The following is a 21,240-nucleotide window of genomic DNA, read 5'->3' on the forward strand; positions in this document are numbered from 1 at the left end:
GTGTACTGCGGATCCAGCACAAGGAGCAGTAGAGAGGCTCCCAAAAGTTCATTTTCCAAACAACTGTTTGTCTTTAGTCTTGCCCCTGACATTTGCTAAAGGCATTGATGAAAATACTGCCTTCCCCACGGGACAGCTGTAGTAGGTTTGTAATCAGAACATAATTTAGTCATTTCTTAGTGGCTCAGGCTCATCGGAATGAAGTCAGTCGAAATCTACAGTGATCTACATTCCTCAAGAACCTACATGTACAAACACCCCAATCTGCAATTCTTGTGTCTTTCTGGTCTCCTGTTCTCAAGCTAGTCCTGCCTCTAGAACTTCTCTTGTTTTCTTCCAAAGTAATCAATACTATTAGAACTGTGTGTAAAAAGGAACAAGATTTAAAATATGCTTGAGAGAGGGCATGGGTGCCTCCCTTGTATAACCACACAGGACTGTGTGCCATTCCCTCCCTGAAAGCTCAGCTTGGAAGATAAGGGAGGAATCACTCTATTAATGTATGAATTCAGTAAAATCAACCATCCCTTTTAAAAGGATCTGGACCACCAGTGCTTCTCAAACTTTCATGTGTATATGAATCACCTGGGTATCTCATAAAAATGCAGATTCTGACTCAGTCAGTCTGGAGTGGAGCCTAAGATTCTGCATTTCTAACAGGCTCCCAGGTTATGTACATGCTGCTGGTTCATGGACCACTTTGAGTTGCAATGGTCTAGATTAGGACACCGTTGCCCAATAGATATAATATATGCCACATACATCATTTAAAATGTTCTGGCAGCCAGGTCCAGGCCTATCGTGCTCACCTCCTCTATTCCCTCCCACCTCTATCCCCACACCAGAGGCTAGGGCCAGGGGGGCTTAGCCAGGAGGTAGCCAGAACTTTAGCTATACGCAGATGGTACCTTGGTTGTACAAAAACAGTATAATGAACCCCTAAGTACCGCCTCCCAGCTCCAACAATTATCCGTTCATGGCCAGACTATACCATACCCCCCTCCTATCAGGAGAAGCTTTTAAAAAATACCAGTGCCCACCCCAGAAGAACAGAATCAGAATCTGGGGGTGAATCCCCCTACCCCAGGGGGTCCTGAAAGGCAATGAGGGTGTACCATTGGCCAATAACATCAGAGGTAGGCAGCCCTAGGGAAACGGGTGTAACTGGAGCAAGGCACCAGAGGTTCCCTGAGGGGCCTACTGCATCCCTCACCCCCACCCCAAGTCCTCTACCCTAAGACATGCCCCTCTCCATCAAGCTCCTAGCCTGATAAGCTGCAGCCTTAACTCTCCCCCCAGGGTAAGTGATCAACTGATACCTTGGGGCCTAGGCACCACAGGTCACAGGCAAAAATAGCCAGAAGGAGAATAAATACTAGAATAGAGAGACCAACTAGCCCAACAACCTGCACTGAGAAAGGAGTTAACAGACCTGACTGAACAAGAACTTAAAATGAGCACAGTAAAAACCAGTAGAGAGAAGAGAGCTGGTGGAAACGGGAAATAGAAGATACTGACAAATTTTAGAAACTGACAGGAAAAAAAATAAACACATGATGAGTCTTAATAATTTCAGGAATAATTCTGATTCTGAATTCCAGAAGAATAAAATAGACTGCAGAATTTTTAAATCTTGCAGAGGAAAATTCAACCCAATAAAACCTCACAAGAAAAGATAACCCAAAAAAAGTAATGGTAAAAAGAAAACAAAATAAAGTTGCAGAAGTCCTAATGTAACCACAATTACCATAAATGTATGCCAGTTAAATTCACTAAACAGACAGACTGGCAATCTGGATTTAAAAAACAAGATCCTGCATCGTATATCTAAAATAGAACACTGCAAGCAAAAGGATATAGAAAGATTAGAAATAATTGAAGAGAATAAAGCATCAGGCAAGTAATAAAAACAAAACAGGAGAATAATTTTAACATCAAAACAAACAGAACTTAAGGTGGGGAAACGTCATAAGTGATGAAGAAAGAGTCTATGTATATACCAGAAAAAGGAACAATAAATCAGGAAGATATAAAGACAATGATCATATACACATCTAACAATATTGTCTTAACATAACATAATGGAATAACTGTTAAAACTACAGGAAAAAAATTAGCAAAGACACAGAAAAAGAATTATGTAACAGGAATAAGCTCAAAATATTACATATAGAGAAAAATTTATGCCCAAATAGCACATTCTTTTTAGCACATTCCTTTTGAGAACATTTACAAAAATCCACCATGTGCAGTGCACCAAAAAGTCTCATATATTCCAAAGAATTGGCAGCATGTTAACTTTGTTCTCTGACCATTATGTCATAAAAATAGACATTCATAACGTAAGAAAAGTTATTAAAGAAAAAAATGTCCAAAAAATCTAAAAAATATACACTATTAAATAAGGGGAAATTACAAAATGAATACAAAATCACAAAATGAATAAAAATGAAAGCGGTACATGTCAAAATTTGTGGAACAACTATAATAATACTTAGAAGAAATATGATGGCTTTGAATACATTTACCAGAAAACAAGAAAGATAGCAAATTAAAAAGCTGAGAATTCATAAAAAGAAGTTAGGAAAAGAGACTGACCTCAAAGAGACAGAATGAAATAAAGGTGGGAAAATTCAGCCCCAGGAACAACCAGAAAATAAACCCAAAGCGAAAACATTAAAAAGTAAAAGCTGGGTTATCTTTTTAAATTAATAAGATCAACAAAACTCTATGTGAGACTGAAAATTAAAAAAAAAAAAGTTTTAGGCAAATTCAGAAATACAGGATGAAGAAAGAAAATGAGGAACAGCTAGAGTGAAAACAGATTTGCAAAAATAATGAAAACAGTATGAACAATGATACAACCAGTTTTAAGACCTAGATGAAATGGGTACATTTGTAGAAAACTGTAAAATGCCAAAATTGGTCTAAGAATAGATAACTTGGATAGACCAACAACAAGGAAAGTGAAATGGTAAATATCTCCCAGTCCACTCTGTCTCAGGCCCGAAAGCTTCACAGGTTAAGCACTATCAAATTTATCAGTATAAAACCCCACTTTACACAAATGATTCCAAGACTATTTTAACCCATTTTATAAGACTAGTATAACCTCAATTAACTGGATGTGGATAAGAAAATTACAGGCCAATTTCATTTAATAACACAGATGTGAAGACTGCATATCAAACCCAACAATACTTTTTAAATACAAGACAATGAAGAGTTTATCCCAGAATGCAAAGATGATACAACATCAGAGCATCAATCAATGTAATTTACCACATTCCCGGACCAAGGGATAAAACTTACATGGACATGAAATAGATTTTAAGTAAAGTATTTGCTAAGGGTTATCACCTGTTTGTGATAAAAACTCGCAGAAAAATCAGGAAAAATGGAGTTAAGGTAGTTCCTTAACCTGATTAAAGCTTCTCCCAAAACTCTCCTTTTGGCACATTCCCTTTAAGAGAAGGCATGAAAAGGCAGGCCAGCACCACCACTCTGCAACAGTCCCCGAGGTTCTGGCTGACAAAGCAAGTCACTCCAGTATAAAAGAGTGGAAGGAAAAGGACCAAAAACAGTGACACTTTTTTGCTTATGATATTGTCTCCTGAGAAATACAACAGATTCAAGTTAACCAATAAAACTATTATTAGTAAGCGATACAGCAAGCTTGCCGGTTTCAAAATCAGTAAACAAAAACCAATTGTTTTCCTCTGTACCACAATAATCAATTAGAAAAAAAAATTTTTTTTAAACAAGACACTACTTATTCACAATACTACAAAAACTCTAAAGAACTAGGAATTAATCTAATAAAGAATGCACAAAACCTTTATGGGAGAGAAACAAGACCTAAATAAATGGAGAAATATCCTTGTTCAAGGCTGGAGCAACTTAAACTTACTAATTCTCCCCCAAATCAATCTATCTATTTAATCCAAAAGTAAAAACTCCAGCAGAACTTAGGAGGGAAATTCACAAAAATGTGCATTAAAGAATAATGGACCTCAAGTAGCTAAGAAATTTTGAGGGGCCGGCCGAGTGGCACGTTAGTTAAGAGCTGGCTTGGGACACCAGCTCTGAGCAGCAGGGTCCCGATTCGGATCCCACATGAGGCCAGTGACACTGCCCTCTACAGCTAAGATGGTGAACAATAGCTCGACCTGGAGCTGGGCTGCCGTGAGTCGCCGGCAACGGCATAGGCTGCAGCCCCTGCTGCAGTGGGCTGCCATAAGCTACCGTGTGTGTGGCTGGCAGCCAGCATGAGAAGCTGGCAGCCGGTGTGAGCTGCCAAGAGCCGCCGTGAGCGGCCGTCCAGGGGCCGGAGACCGATCTGCCTCACCTGGGAAGAGCGCAATGATAATACCAACATGGGCCAGTGAAGCAGCGTCCTCCACAACTGAAGAACGAAAGGACAGCAACTTGTCTGTTCCCCTCCCCCAATTCCCCAATAAAAATCTTTAAAAAAAAAAAAAGAAATTTTGAAAAAAGAAGAGCAAAGAGGATAAATTCACTCACTCAATCAGAAACGAATACACAGTCTAAAGCCACAGAAATTAAAACGGTGTGGTACCTGTGCAAGAAGAAACAAATAGGGTAGTGGAACAATGGCTTCAGAAACATACTCACATGTATACCCACATATATGGAGACTTGGAGTATGACAGAGGAGCTTCCCAAATCAGCAGATAGGAGGCAGTCTGCTCAGCAGGTAGTATGGGAAAAACTGACTAACTTACACTCTACAAAAATCAACTCCAACTAAACTAAAGATCTGAGTGTGGAAGACAAATCCAATAGCTATCAAAATCTAAGTATCTTTGTGATCTTGGAGAAAAAGTTTCTTGAACGAGACTGAAATGACACAAAACACGAATGTAAAAATTGACAGATTTGATTTCATCGAAATTAAGTTTTCCTATTTATTAAAGGACACTACAGACAATCAAAAGACAAGTGAGGGGCTGGGGCAAGATATCGGCAACAGTGAAAACCAACAAAGGATCAGCATGTAAAACATACAAGGAACTTCTGCAAATCAATTAAAAGATGGTTAACCTTAAAAATTAAAAAAAAAGACAAAATATACAAGCAGACACTTTACAAAAGGGGAAATCTGAAAATCTAACAAGTATAAAATGAGGTTTATAACAAGTATAAACCTTACCAGTGATCAGAGAAAAATCGCATTGTTGAAGCACCACTTCAAAATCCACCAGAATGGCAAAATGTCTCTCGGAAGCGCTGATGAGAACGTGGAGAAAGTGATGCAGCCACTCTGGGAAGCAATCTGGCAGTCCTTAGCGAATTAAGAACTGTTTTCACCCTGGGACTCAACAATCCACTTTGCACATCAGTCAACAGATGTGAAGATGGCTGAGGCCACTGGGGTGTTAGAGGCCACTGAGGGGGGCGATCCCCAGAAAAATGGACATGTGAGCTAGAGTGGTGCTGTGGACTGAACTGTGTGCCCCTCAAGTTCCTATGTTGAAGCCCTAGCCCTCAACATGATGTTATTTGGAGATGAGGCCTTCAGGAGGTACTTGGTTTAGATGAGGTCATGAGGCGGGGGACCCCATGATGGGATTAGTGCTCTTATAAGATGAGAAAACAGAGGGCTCCCACACTCTGTTAATACCCTCCATGTGTGAGGACACAACAAGGCAACAGCTGTCTGCAAACTAGGAAAAAGGTCCTCACCAGGAACCAAGTCTGCAGGCAGCTTGATCTTGGATTTCCCAGCTTCTAGAGCTGTGAGCAGTAAATGTGTGTTGTTTAAGCCACCCAGCCTGTGGTATTTGTTATAGCAGCCCGAGCTGGCCAACACAAGTGCATTCTTAAGATGGATTCCGATGCATCTATTATGAAAGACAAATGAAATTTATAGGGAGTGACATGGGCAGATCTCAAAAACAGTGATGAGTGAAAAGGAAGGGGAGGAAGATTTATAGCACAATGCCATACTTACAAATTAAAACTACTTATACATATAAAACAGGCCCCATCTATTACAAGAATACACCCATATAAAGGCATATTAAACACATTAGAACAAGAGGAGAAGGGGACTAGAAACGGGAACAAGCATAAAGGAGAAAAAGATTTAATAAGATGAATTATGAGGTTCTGTGAACTGAGGAGTGATTAACGTAACTCATGTAGGGTGAGACACGTGTGCATACACACACACGCACACCACACGCACACCACACGCACACACACGGCCTGAAGGCAAGCAGAAAACAGAGATTTGGATTTTCCTGACCACAGTGTAGAAATGTGTTAAAACTCTTACAATTTGACTTAAGGATTTTGATCTTTCACATAATAAAACAACCTACAAGATGCTCTTAAACTTGCAACATTGTAGTGAACTGAGTTGGTAGGAGCCCCTCATTTCTATTCCACTAAGGAGGTAAGGTGATATACCTATAATTGACAGACCCACCTAGATACATATTATACATAATTGAATAAGATTTGGTACTTTGCTGTAACTTATGGAATCTGTCAATTTCATTCACAATTTACACCAGTTTCTAATTATACTTAACTGAATATTAACCATTCTAATTGCTTAATGCTTTATTGGCTAGATCTAAAGTATTGAGGGACATCTGGCTTGGCAAATTCTGCTTGCTGTTAGAAAAGAGAGCTTACAGCACACATGTTCTTCTCACGCTCTAAGTCCACATTCACCCAGGACCATCTCAAAAACGTTACTTATAACCCACACCAAGTCCAAGCAGTCAGGAGAAACTTCCTAAGATCTGGATTTTCACTGTAATACTCTTGTTTCACGTCACAGAAAACTGAGGGCAAGGCAACTGCAGGACTGCAGGGCCCGGGTCCCTTGCATCTTTTGCTCTGCGTCCTCTGCTGTTGCACTGTCTCTGGCCACCCCAGGGCTAAGATGGTGATAGCAGGCCTGGATGGCCTCTTCCCGCACAGGGGGGCTCACAGGCAGAACATGGCCGTTTGCCCTAGCTTGCCAACTTTCATCAGAGAAGCAGCGCTTTCTCATAAGCAACTCTACCAGACATTCCGTCTCCCCAGCCAAAACAAAATGAAATGCCCACCACACCTGGCCAGGGAAGGTAATACCAGGATTAGTTTAGACAAACTTCAAGTTTTGTCCCCAGCAGGGGAGAGGCTGCTTGCTGGTGAGCAAAGAAGGAAGACGGAGGGAAAGACATCCTGGGTGGGCAACCAACAGTATCTGCTCTCATTCAAACTGCTGCATGGCCTTTCCACAAATCTACTGTCTATAACAGTGATTCCAAAGGGGGGCGGCCCCACCACGTGAGGAACCCATAAAGGAGACAGGAGGAAAAACAAAGCAGAAGAGAAGACGACGGAACAACAGGCTGGTGTTTTAAAATGAGCACCCTGGAAAACAAATAGGAGTTACACTTAAGAGGTCAGAAAATTAAACATAAAGGTACTTATGTGACCCAGTGATTCTACTCCTAAGTATGTACCTAAGAAAAATGGAAACACCTTCACACGAAAACATGTGCACAGATGTTCACAGCAGCACTGTGTTCATAATCGCTCCAAAACAGAAACAGCCCAAATGCCCACCAAATTATAAGAGGATCAACAAAATGAGGTATAACCATACCAAGGGATATTATTCAGCCATAAAAAGGAATGAAGTACTGACACATGCTACAACATGGATGAATCTGGAAAACATTATGCTGAGTGAAGGAAGCCAGGCATGAAAGGCCACATACTGTATGATTCCATTTTTTATGTGAAATATCCAGACAAGGCAATTCCAGAGACAGAAAGTAGATTAATGGCTACATGGAGGGGAAGGGAGGTTGGGAGTGACTACTAACGGGGATGGGGCTTCTTGTTAGGGTGTTCTAGAAAAAGACTGTGTGATTGTTGCATAACACCATCAATGTTCTAACAACCAATGAATTGTACACTTTGAAAAGGTTAAAATGGTGAATTTTATATGAATTTTATCTTAAAAAATAAAAAGTAACATAGGTATCAGGCATAACATCAAAGGAGCTGCTCTTTGCACCAAGACAAGCAACATTTCCAACAACAACAAAAAAACTTTCCAGGAGTGCTCTGCACCATCGTACCCCTCTCCCCAAATTTAAAACTGGTGGCATACTCAAATGTTTTCCAGTCCCACTCTCCCTTACAAAACAGACAATTGGTAAGACCTGTAAGCCTCTTCCTGGCCCTAGCCCAACACCTGCCTCAGCCTGTGCTTCAGAAGCTCGGGGCTCCTTTTCCAGGGCAGCCTGCTCTGCACATTCAACAGGAAGAAACCGTGGAAAACTCATGGAGCATTAAGAAAACCTTTCTTGTTTGGGACGTAAGGATCAGCTTTTGAAATGATGCCCTGGGCCTCTCAAATAAATAACGTATCTTGCAGAAATAGGACATTGGCCACGCAACGCCACACGTGGGCACCGCTGTTTAAAGTCCATTCCAAGCGGCTTCCTCGCAACAGCTGGAAGGCAGCGTCTGTCTTCCTGATTCAGGAAGAGCAAGTGGCAGGTGTGTGGGGACAGGACAGCAGGCCCCGCACAATGCAAACACAGCACCCCCATTCTGAGACAGGCTGCATGTCCCCCATCAGACATAGATGTGAGTGCCCAACTTCAGGGGCAATGGTCAATTGGGGTGAAGATTTCTTGGCAAGACCCCCTCCTCCTAACACAAAATAAAACCATACACTATTTGCAAAGAGGAAGCCTAGAAACAGAAAGCTCCGTGTTGGGGTCTGAAACGCAGTTTACTGGTCTCAGAAGCTCTGCGCCCTGATCTCCTGGAATTAATAACGCAAAGTAACATTTTTTAAAGTTGGCTTCCACTCTCCTCTTTCACCCCAAGGTGGTCCTCGCACCTTTTCCTTTCTCCATAAACAGTCTTTCCGGTTCCTAAAGCCGTCACTTTCACTTGGAAGACAACCTCCCTCCCATAACCCAGAGAAAATAGAAGAATTGCACACTAGGGAGTCCCTCCGGCCACCCCACACTCACTTTCCTAGCATGAGTCCTTCTCTCCAACCTGCAAACAAGTCGGAGCCTTTTCATCCTAAAGCAGCAGTTCTCAACCTTCCTAATGCCGCGACCCCTTAATACAGTTCGTTCCTCATGTTGTGGTGACCCCCAACCATAAAATTATTTTCACTGCTACTCTATAACTGTAATTTTGCTACTGTTATGAATCGTAATATAAATATCTTTTTGTTTTCCGATGGTCTTAGCCGACCCCTGAGAAAGGGTCGTTCGACCCCCAAAGGGGTCGAGACCCACAGGTTGAGAACCGCTGTGCTTAAAGCAACCCTTCCAGCAGTCAAGCAACCCTTCCAGCAGCCACACCGTGACCCACCCTCCCTGCACTTTCCACTTGTCTCACACCTCCCCATGTCCCAGGGAACTGCTCCTGGTGAAGTGGGACAAGGAGGCACCTGGGCGGCCCAAAAGGCAGTGGCCTGATGCCACCAACGCCAGGGTGCAGCCTCAGATCCTGAACTGAAAGTGGCGGTCCTGAGAGCCAGCCAGCATGAACCCCCCCCACCAGCAGGTACCTGACTTGCCACCAGGTATCACACTATAATTAGTTGTAATTGAAGCCCAACATAATTAATTACATAATTCTGAAGTGTTCAACTTTAATTCCATTAAAATTACATCATGAAACTGGGGAATTACAAAGGATTACTGACAAAAAGCAAATAGGGATGAACAAAGAAACTCCAGGCTGACTCCCTGCATATCTGAGTCACTGGCCCCATGCTAAGTACAGGGCCGTCACCCCACCTGCTTTTAATGAACATGTGTCCGGGCCGCCTCTAGAAGGGCCTACACCAGGCACCAGGTGACACGGGCCTGCTGGGTGCTTAGCTTTATCTGGACCCTTAAGTCTACTCATTCAGTGCACTGCTCCCTGATGCCTCCCCAACAGGTGGCCTGTCTAAATGCCACTCTCCCAGCTCCCTCTCTGCCCTGGCCACTTCTAAGACCCCAAAGGCCCTCCTAGAAATGACAGGGCCTGGCACCTCCCTGACCCCTCACCCTGAGCACTCGGCCTGGCATCTTCTCTCCTGGCCCAGTCCGTCTCCAGCTCTTAGTGGACTATGACTGCCACACCCTCCTCACTCCATTCTTTACCACGTCACCCTTCACACTCTAGTCAGCCTTTCATCCAGGGATTCCAGAAGGATTGTCCTAAACACAAAGCTGAGTGCTGAGTTGTCCCTGTTCAATTTAAAATGTAAATTGTAAAAAAGCCTTCAAAACTAGAAATGACTCCACATGGCTTTGCAAAGACGCCTGCTCCGCCCGTCCCCAGGCCCTGGGCACTGGCACGCTGTGATGGACTTATTCTGTGTTTACTTTCTGTCTCCCCTGCTAGAATGTAAGTTCCTTAAAGGCTGGGATTTCCTGCTGCTCACATCACTAGAACAATGTGCTAGAACAGTGCCTAGTCCAAAGCTGGCATAAGTCAATGGGGCAAGACGGCCCAGACCCATCTTCCCAGACCCCTGCCCTGCCCTCCTGACACACAGGCCCCAGCCCTTATAACCTGACGCCTGGGATACTCTGTGTCCTTCGCTTCTCTGAGGGCAGGGCCGGGGACTTATTCCTCTTGGTACCCCCAAAGCTTGAACAGGAGCCAGTGTGGCAATCGGGCACCATGGAGACATGCTCAATGAATGAATGAATTGCCCAGCAGTCTATAAAAAAAAATAATAAGTTGCTGCAAAAACAAACAAAACTGTAAACAACTTCCCTCATTTTTGCATTTTCTTTTTTAAAATTTATAACTTTATTACAAAACAAGCTGCATCGTCACAAAAAAATCAGGCATGCAAAAAATCATCTGAATCCAGAGTCGCCTAAAAGCTCAATTTCTCTATGAGAATTCCCTGAGGAATATAAGCTATGATGTAAGGCGTGTCATCTAAGCAGCTTCTCTCCAGACACCCACCCACAGACCCCTTAGTGAGCCAGTCTCCTGCTGAACTCACCCGACACAGCCATCACATGTAACTGACAACACAACCCTGTGCATTCGCTGCTTTCGGGTGAAGTGCAATGGGTTTGAATCCAGTATCACTGCAGTAACTAAATCAACCAGACTCCTAGGGGGCTGAGAGAATGAGGGTTTTGTCTTGGCCATCAAGGGGCTAAATACAAATAGTATCTAACAGCAAATTACTACCCGGCACCAGCATCAGGCCCAGTGTCTCAGAAAGGAGTCCTAATTGAGACTCATGCTCCCAAGTGTGGTGCTCAAAAAAATGCCCACTGGACAGTGTACAACCATTCCTCTGCCAGTTCGCTCCCTCCCTCCCTCCAGCCCAGGTCCCGCAATCAGGCCTCGCTCCTGCCTACCATTTCCCCAAAAGTCTTCCAACAAATTTGCTGTATGCATTGATGGGCCATGGAAGGATAGCAGGTAACACAATAAAGAGGGCTGCTTTCAGCCTGATGTCATTATCAGCTCAAGTTTGCTAATGGGAATGCTCATGGCATGGGGAGACAACCTGTCAGAGAATCCTCTTTGGAGCTCTGCCTCTGAAAGTCTCAGGGCAGGCAAGGCTCTAGAACATTTCTTGGATCCAGCAAGGCGTCAACCAGAAGGCATTCACCCCCCAGTCAACCCAGGTACCCTCACATCCACCTCCCAGGATTTATCTCCATCTCCAGCTGCCCACATTAAGTGACCCACCCGTAGCCAAGCTCATTTAGGGTGGCCATGGGCAGAGGGCCCTTCTGAATCCCAAAAGCCTCATCATGAGGACCCCACCACTTTAACTGAGAGCTGGTCTTGGGAATCTCAGGGTCGGCAGGAAAAGCACGGACTGCAGCACAGCAGACCAGGTATCCACCTGACCCGCCGGCTTCTCACCTACCAGCGGTATTACATCTCCTCCATGGGGCTAGCTGTGTGCACGACAGGAGAGAAATTAAGAGGCTAAACCTACTCACGGTCAATACTCAGGAAATGACAGCTATTAGCGTATATGTTTTAAAAATCCCTTTTTTAAAGCATCTATCTTGTCGCCAGGGGACATAAAACCAGCTACATTACGTGGAGTCCAATACTACCACCAATGAATTCCTTCTCTTCTCCTTTTACTGAAACATGGTGCAGTCTTAGCTCCAGGACTGGAAAAGTTAGACGTGAGCATGAGGACCCCTAGTTAAGATTAGTTCTCCAGCCCACCCCACCTCAAACAATGCCAAACTCTCAAGCACCAACCAAAAGGCAAGTAAATCCTCCACAGGCTTGATAACCCAGGTCACCTTCTAGACTTCAACACCAGCCTCTCTGCTGAGCTGCACCCCTCCTTTTCCCCAGGGCTCAGCCCCTGAATGCCCACCCGTCACCCAAATCCCACATATCCTACAAAGGAGCACATCCTCTCCCCCAACCTGGGGTGGCTCCTCTCTCTCCTCCCTGCCCCTGTGGACTCCAGGACCCACCCCCACCCATGCTGGACCCAGGGTCTGTGGCTCCTCTCAGCCCCCCTCAGTAAAGTCCCAGCAGCCCTCACTTCCCCAAACCCGTGCAAATGCTCATGCAGCCAGACAGTGACGTCACCGCTACAAAAATATCCTAGGTACTTTTCTTTGTAAATGAAGAAGCAGAGAAAGTACACAGGCTTTGAAGGCCACTGCTCTGAAATGGGGCTGGCCCAGAGCCTCTGCCCAGACCCCACCAGACCCACAGGCAGCTTCTGGGGGCTGAGCACACGTGAGACATTTCTCCAGTGCTGACCCCCAGACCTCCGAGTTTCTTCCTACACACTTTCTCTTGTATCTAATGGATTCTGATCATTACAATACACACTTTCCCCATTCACGTGGGGAACTTTCCTCCTGTTTAAGCTGTGACCAGAGTCAAAGGATAAATCTCTGTCAAAGAATTGTTCTACCCACTTCTAGTTTTAAAATGTGAATTTTTTATGTTTTACATGCCACAAATACAATTATGTATATTTTAACCACTGTATATGTCACTTTGCAAAGAAGGAATTAAAAAAGAAATCCACGTTGTATCTGTGTGTGCCTATCAGTAGCTTGCAAAACACAGGCATTTTAATATAGCCCACCGCCTCTGACAATCCTAAGACTTCTGTTTGCATTACCTAGCTGAATGAGTCCTAAATCAGAACACATGGGACTGCCCCGAGAAGAGGCCCATAGCTTTCATGTGGTAGGACTTGCTGGGTGCCATGGGCATGGTGAGTGAGACATAAGAGGGAGAGCAGGAGCATGAGTGGTAAGGATGGCGGGAAGCTATGGCAGGTGCAACTGGTCAGAAACACCAGAGGGAAGCCAGAGCTCAGAGGGGACCCCCAACTGTTCTGCTGGCAGCCCCTCTCTCCCAACTCCCCCAGGGACACAGGACTCAGCTCAAGCTTTCCCTCCCCTACGAGACCCTTTCCCAGCCCACTCTACCACCCCTCCAGCCCTCTCCTCACCCCCCGGAGCCCCTACCTTGGCACCCTTCCTCTGCAGCCCTCCAGTCTCATGCACACAGCTCCAAGCACAGAGCTCTGTCACAGCCAAATCCCAGCTGCCCCATCCACCTCTGCCCATAGGAGGCTGCCACCCTACCCTGCATCACGGTGCCTGGCACACAGGGGCTCTCCCACAGCATTGGTTTTAAAACAAAGGCAAGAAGGTAAAATAAGGCTTGATACTCAGCTGTGCAGAGGGAGGATGAATGTGGGCTTCTTCTAAGTGGGGCAAGGTTTAGGTAAGGTAGAAACAACCACCAGGACCTCTGCTGCCCGGAGGAATGTGGTCTCCAGTCAGTGCCAAAGTGAGCCCCGTGGGTGTTTAAGGAGAGGAATGACATGATGGAATCAATGGTTTGGGAAGATTAATCTGGCAGCCACATCTATAATGAATTGCGACCTGTTTCGAAGAATTCTGAAACAAGTAAAGGCTACACACTCAGCTCGAGTGTTAGAAAAATCGGGCTCTCACATACAACAAGCAGTCCTCAAAACTAACTGCATACACACACACACACACACACACACGAAAGATTTATTAAAGTATCAGTGCATTTTAAAATGACAGCATAATTACATACCAACACAAAGTAAAACAATAGAAAACCACTTTGTACTCCCCGATAACGACATTCAACCATAACCGGCAATATCCTTCCTCTCCCAACCCCAGGTCAGTGCTGACAAATTGGGGTGCCAGGACTGACGAAGAAGTCCGGGAGAAGACAGATGACAGCATTCCCTCTGGGATGGCCAGCTCCAGGTGGCAACATTCTGATTTCATAGCACTGACTGCCCTCCAAGATAAGTGCTCACTAGACACTGGCCACCTCCCTGGTCTTCGCCTGCCTGTGACTGAAAAGGACCCTGCAGCAGCCTGGGTTTCCTGTCTGGCTACTAGGCTCCACTCATGCCTACAGAGAGAGCAAAAGCATGACTCTGAACCTGACCTTGTCTCCTACTTGGCTGAATGATGTGACAGCACGCAGTATTATGTAAGCAAGGAGTTGAGGTACAGCTAAAATGAAGCAATCCAAGTAAATTAATGTTTCTACACTGGTTTACATGAATGCTCCTCTACTCAGTTTTCTGTGTCAAAATTATACATCTTACATTTCTGCTGTGTGAACAGGAGAGGAAGATGGAATCTGATTTGAAGGTCTACTTATAATTTTAGTTGTAATTTCTATTATGTTGGTGATTCAAAATCTTTACCCTTTCAAAAGTTTATGTTCTATGGGCAGTAGCTATCTACATGCTTGGTGACAGCAGAGAAGAACAATGAAACAAATAATTCACTGTACACAGATCTGCACAGGTTCAAGTTCTAGGTTAACTACCACGGTGAAAAACAGAAAATAAAGGACATATTTCACCATTATCTGCCATACCTTTCAGAATGAAGCAAAAATGGTGATAGGAGTAACAGAATGTTTCTATTTTCAGGGCAAGGAAAAAAGTCTTTTCCAAACCTAATCAAAAATTAAATGTACAAATTCCCTCCAGCAAGAATTTTATTTTTAATTTTCATTTACATAGTATCTTTCTTCCAAGAATCTCAAAATAATGGAGCTCCACAAATACTTTTTTAAAAAAACAACAGTTGTCACCACAAAGAAAGGGACAGGCTTGGCAGGGCAGGAGCTCAGACGAGGGGCAAGATATGGCAGGCAGTGGCAGCAGCAGGCCCTTGGGACTGGCAGCGCCCAGGTTGAGGGTGGCTCCACAGAGGTCCTCGCTTAGGTTTGTGGCTTCAAGGTCTTCAAGCCAAGGGCTTACCTTTGGTGTCATTTACTAGGTTTAATCAAATTATTTTGATCTAAATAGCAACTCCTCCCCTAAAAACAGGAGGGAAGCTGGCAATAAACCAAAGACCCTCGCAAGCCCCAAACAACTGAACCAAGGTGCCTAAAATGAGTTTGTATTCTTTTTGGTCGTAAACACATAAACTATGTTACAAAATAAAATATTAACAATTAGGGAGAAAGACCCAATGTAAGAAAAGCTGTCTTGCTTTTAGGGAGAAATTGGGAAGCTTTGAGTTGGTTGGGGAGAAGGGGGTGTATGTTTTTACAGCTGGGTGGACAGGATCTGAACATCTTACATTTAGCAAAAAGCTGTCAACACACAAATAAAAGTTTAATGATCATAAGAATGGCATTCTATTTCTCACAATTTCACAATATTCACTTACGAGCTTATTTGACAATTTGTTTTTCCCTTAACCAAACTTGAAACACCTCACAACCATATATAACTTTTTAAAAAACACATTAACTGCTTTTACCTATTGAATAAACACAAATCGAAAAATGCCTTGAAGAAAACAAGCCCTATGCTGGTATACTGAGTGTAATGCTGAGAAAGAACAAGCTTCAGAGAAAGCTCTGCTGACTTCCTCCAACATTAACTTTATAATTCAGAATCAAAAGCATCCACGATTTCAACTGTCAGCTGACTGTGTCAGCCAAGTCACAGGCCAGACCTGGGAGGCCTGTCATGGCCTCCTGTGTTTTATAAAGGTGTGGGCCACCTTGTTGAAGAATCTGGTCAATTTCATGTAAATCTCCTACCTGGCTATTTTTCCAGTTGCTTGGCTGTGTTAGGTAAATTCTTGGGAGGAATGAACACTCCCAACCTCATTCCTTTCTAGTCACCTGTCTGATGATGTTTCAAAGGATGGAGTGGGGGCAGGGGTGGGTTTCTTCTGAATAGGAATCCATACCAATCACCTTCAGGGAACTTCCCAGGCTGCCCATGATACAAGGAGTCTAATAACCACAAAAATTCTGCTCTGGACCTCCTGCAGTAAGGAAAGCCTTCAGATTCAAATGAAGAAACTGACAACATTTATTTTGTGCACTAACATTATCCTATCGGTATTTAATTACACCAAGAATTAGAATTATTTTTATTAGAGTTGTTTATTTTTCAAAGGAAAGGTTCTTGATGGGTTTTGTAACAAATTTCATGTCTTTCAGAAAGAGTTGTTCACCCTCTTTATGGTTTTTAACGGTGTCCTATCAATGTGACTAGGACAGTACACTCACTTTTTCACAGCCCAGGTGCTTCAAAGGTGCTTTAGGTGTGGCGCAAAGGAGAGCACCTCCACCAGGTTCCCCCTCAATCCCAGGTAACTTCTTGCAGGGAACACCTCCTGCCCAGCCAATCCAAAAGTGTGACAGGACCAAGAGCGCAATACAAATCTTAGTTTTCCTCTTCAATAAAACCAACACCTAAACACCAACCAAAACTTGGTTCTTCAGCATACAGCAAAACCTGGGCTGTTAGCTGGTTTTGAAAACTACAAGAGGGAAAATGACTAGACAATTCTGAGTGCCTCACCATTAACTTTTATTGAACTACACCCCTAACCATTGGGGGGGGGGGTGCAGGGGAGGTTACTTGAGTTATCTCTCTAAATGTAGAACTTCTAGAGAAAGTCCTTTCTCTCTGAATTCTAGATCATTATCAGGGTGTAATAAATGTGCCCAAATGCTCGTGACAATAAATGTTTATTAAATCAGAAATCACAAATGAATTCACAATCTTTTTGCTCTAACAGTTGTACACTGCAGATATTAAATCACTTGTCTAATTATGCCATTAAAGTCCCTTTTTTGCCCCATGATCTGCACATGCAGTTCTCTCAGGTGTCTAGGCATCCAGTTCCTAAAATGCCCAGCACGACTGGGACATCCAGGTAAACGTGGTGGGGCACAAGGAGAGGTCATGGGGCTCCTCTTCAAACAGCTTCAACAAAATAAATGGCTATAAGTAAAAAGTGTTTCTATGCTTTGCTATAATAAGATTCAAACACAGGATTCCAAGAATTCCACCTGTTTCCAATTAGATACCAGAATTGCTTGAGTGTTTAAACTACATTCACTTGCTACTTATACAAAACAATTCTTCCGGGTTTTTTGAACATTTTAAGTATGTTAAAATAAGATTAAGGGTCTGGTTTAAACAATCAGAGGCAGGGGAATTTCAGCTGAAACCAAAACTATCTCTCTGCAGCCATAGTGCAGAGCTTCAGACAAAACAACAGGACAAGATGCACGCATTTCTATCTTTGACAATTACTTGTAAAAATCAGATCTTTCAGAAAAAGCAACGATAGTTCTAAAGTTATACATTAAACGATATTTCTAAAGTTATACATTAAACAATTTTCAATAGGTTTTAAAGTCATCTCTAAAATTATGTATTATTCTGTATGTTAGAATAACTTCTATAGTAACTTTTCGGTAGCGTTTCTGTTACAGTCCATCAGATACACCTGTCTTTTAAATGTATGAAATTTATATAAGACCAAATGTGTGAACTATTGGGTTGTCGGAAAAGTCATGACATATTTTTTCTGTTTTTCGTTGCAAAAACGCGTCATGATTTTTCCGACAACGCAATATATAATGGAAGCACAAGTAGGAATTTGGCCTAGCTCTGTATGATTTTTACACAATGAATTTCTCTTTTTAAGAAAGTTTTCCTCTAACAAATCTGTCCTCCTTCATTTCACTGCAGATGTTCCTTGGGCTTTATAAATTAGCTGAAATGAATATGGATTTTTCTACTTGGAGCCTGTTTTCTTTCCTAAGACACAGAATGTGAGCACAGCCTCAGGAACAGTTTTGACTGTTGACTGCTACAGGTGGGAGGGGGGTGAGGGGAGGGTGTCACTGAGCACAGACTTTCTACACAGCTCCCATATAAACCCCAGTGAATTTGTTTTAATTGTACACAACAGCCGAGAGGACTTTTTCATCAGCTACTAAAGGTCTTGGGCTCAATCAGCTCGCCAGATAGCATTTTTAAGGTTAGCTCAGTGGATTAGGAGAAAATAATTCGTGAGGGGATTGACAATCTGTCCCCTTTCCCTCGCCAACCTTCTCATGTAGCTAACTACTGGCAGGAGATAGGTGAAACTGGGAAAGCAGAAGGTCTCTATGGACCCAACTCTATCAGGAGTTGTTGCATAACTTCGTCCTTTCACTGACTTGCATCAAAAAATAAAAACAAACAAAAAATAACTAAACCTACATATAATTTCACACAGCAAGAATTTTAATCAACTGATAATAACCCCTCCCAACACCCAGTCTCAGACACTGATATTAATAGATGCAAGAAAACAAAGACAGCAGCAGCATTGAAACCCTCGATTTGTTTACTCATTATTTCATAAAGGGTACTAGATGGGATACATATTTCAATCAAAACAATATACTTCTTACAGGAACAGTCTGGGATGGCGGGTAACATGCACATTTCCTTAACAGAATAAAATAAAAGCAATCAGAAAATGGACTTACAGCAAAACTGAAATTGCTTTCTTATTTTGAAAAAGAGGGAAATGTTTCACGTTCACTTTTGTAAAGGCTCCTTAAAGGAGGGCGCTAATCACCAAGTAGGAATAATACCCCCAAAGGAGAGCCAGTCACTGGCAGGCCCCCATCCCAAAAAGCTATGCTAACGTACAAATTTACATGAGCTGTTTTAGCAAGTGTCCTCTTTTCAAACGTGTATTTAAAAGGCAAATTTATACAATGGTGTTTTTCTTATTTAAAAAAAAAAAAGCCTAGTTTTTACAAGTGTGGGATAGGATAAAAACTTGTCCAACTAGTCTTAGTAACGCCAGAGCACTGAAACTTCTATACCACAAGCCTTTGGGACTAAAAAGGAAACAAAATAGAGCTCAATCTTCATAAGCTCTCTTCCTGGGCTACACACTCTGAGCCCCAAGGAACCTTCAAGACAGACCAAGCGGAGGGAAAGAGCACCGCCCTGGCTCACTGGCTGTGGGAGAGGCACACAGCCGCTTTATCTTGCAGGGACCCGCTGGAGTCTCTCGCCAGGATGCGGGTGGGTCTAGCTGAGACCAGCCTCTCTACCCTCAGGTATCAATGCCACAACCCGCACTGGGCTCTGCAAGCAACCTGATCTCAATGGAAGGGGTTCTGGAAAGATGAGAAGAGTCTGAAACTAATGAATTCTCTCTTCTCAAACTGCAGTCTCATTGGGTCACTTACTGTCTGTGGGAATAGAGATGACGCTAAACTAGATATCAACTCAAAAGGCCTCTTCAGGGCCCAGAGAAAGAACCAGTTTCGCCTTATACTTCAACTCTGGCATTTCATAGTCAGCTGAAGTTTTTCAAACATTCTGTGATGAAGCGGCAATAAGAAATCATCTAAGGCCAAATCATATCTATCATCAAAAGCCAATGAGTGCTCAGGAAGAAGAATTATGCTTTTTTTAATTCAAGACCAATATCTAATGGTTCATTCACATAAACCGACAGGGAAACTTTCAATCGAATTCTAGAGTTGCACAGTTAAATGTCCTCATGGTACCCTGAAGAAGTACAATAGCTAATCTCTTGGGGGGGGGGGGGCCAAACCCTGTCAGAGTTCATAGATCTAATAACTGTCTAGAAACCAAATGTATTTCCCAAGCAGTTTTTCCAGGATGCTTAAAAAAGAAACCTCGTTGATGTCAAGCTAGAATGTCACATTTAGGAAGACAAGAAAAAAAGAAAATTAAGGTTTGTCTCTTAAAACTCCACAACGGGTTTTACAGTAAGCACAGGAATTAAATTATGGTAAAAGGGAGCTATTTTTACTAAAACAGGGTAGACCAATTTATCAAAAATGCCATTCGGCTATGTTCATTACATCCAAGAATCTAATTTACACAATAGACACTTTGGAGTAATCTATTTTAGTCAATAAATACTCAAACTCCTTTAAGTTTTAATCTTATTGTACAATAAATACATAGTTCACAGTCTTCTTCCTAGTTAAGCAAGAAATTTGAAGAAATTTCATAACGACTATGAGTCTGCGTTATCGTTCTTATGTAGGCAACGGCAGAAAACAAGCGCATACAATTAAAGTTGTCAGACTCCATTTATATATGTTTTAATCCAATCCGCTTCATTTCATACAAGCCTGCATCTGGATTTCATTTGCTTTCCTCCTAAAAGTATTGTAGGTCACTATCAACAGTCCTCCCGGTTAGGAAGTTTGGCCAAGTTTACCTTCACTCACACCTTACAGTTGGGAGCAGTAGCCGGCTCCCAGGAACGCTAAGGGACCCCCGGAGACACAGGCCGCCCTGGGCCCTTCTAAGTCACAGACTGCCCCCAGCGCTCTCGGAGCTCCTGGCCCACATGCCGCTCACCTTCAACTTGGCTTCGGCTACGCACAACATCCACCTGGCAGAGTCCCGAGGCTGTCCAGGCGCAGCGAGCGCGGAGCTCGCAGGTTCGGGGTGAACCCTGAGGGCGCGCCGCTCCTCTGGGTGGTAGGTGGCAGGCAAGAACGCGCCCCATGGGCACAGCGGCGGCTCAGGCGCCGGATGGGGAGCCTTGGCACGATCCCCGAGCGGCGCCTGGGGTTCGGCGCGCGGACCACAACCCGGCACGCTACAGCCCGGCGGGGCCCCTGGGGCTTTCCTTTCCAGAACCCGACCCGAGAAGGCATTTTGGAGCGGACTCGCCGCCTGCTCCATCGGGCCCTCAGACCCTGCTAGGAAGGCAGGGCCCCCGAGGAGAGGGCCAGAGGGGAGCGGGCGGGTCACTGGGGTCCGCGAGAGCCCCTGGGCCCGGGGAGAGGGCCGCCGAAACTGGCGGCGGGGAGGAGGCGCCTCACTCCTGGGCAGACGGCGCGCTGGGACGCGGCGCGGGACCTGCGCTCGGGGAAAGTTGCAGCCCCCGGTCC

At 43.8% G+C, this 21,240-nt stretch overlaps 1 protein-coding gene across 8 annotated transcripts in view; it reads right to left on the reverse strand.

Moving 5' to 3' along the window:
• CUX1 (cut like homeobox 1) overlaps window positions 1–21,240 on the reverse strand; it is a 376,257-nt gene that overhangs the window by 353,636 nt on the left and 1,381 nt on the right. For 3 of the 8 annotated variants that reach the window (XM_019646865.1, XM_019646866.1, XM_019646864.1), the window contains exon 1: window positions 20,702–21,231. The exons of the other annotated variants lie outside the window; for them this stretch is intronic. In XM_019646865.1, coding sequence (XP_019502410.1) covers window positions 20,702–21,031 — 330 coding nt within the window. In that variant the 5' untranslated portion in view covers window positions 21,032–21,231. Of the gene's footprint in view, window positions 1–20,701; window positions 21,232–21,240 lie in introns of those variants that run through there. 8 annotated transcript variants of the gene reach the window in all.

This window comes from Hipposideros armiger, unplaced genomic scaffold (assembly GCF_001890085.2).
Source record: "Hipposideros armiger isolate ML-2016 unplaced genomic scaffold, ASM189008v1 scaffold_107, whole genome shotgun sequence".
NCBI classification, from domain to species: Eukaryota; Metazoa; Chordata; class Mammalia; order Chiroptera; family Hipposideridae; genus Hipposideros; species Hipposideros armiger.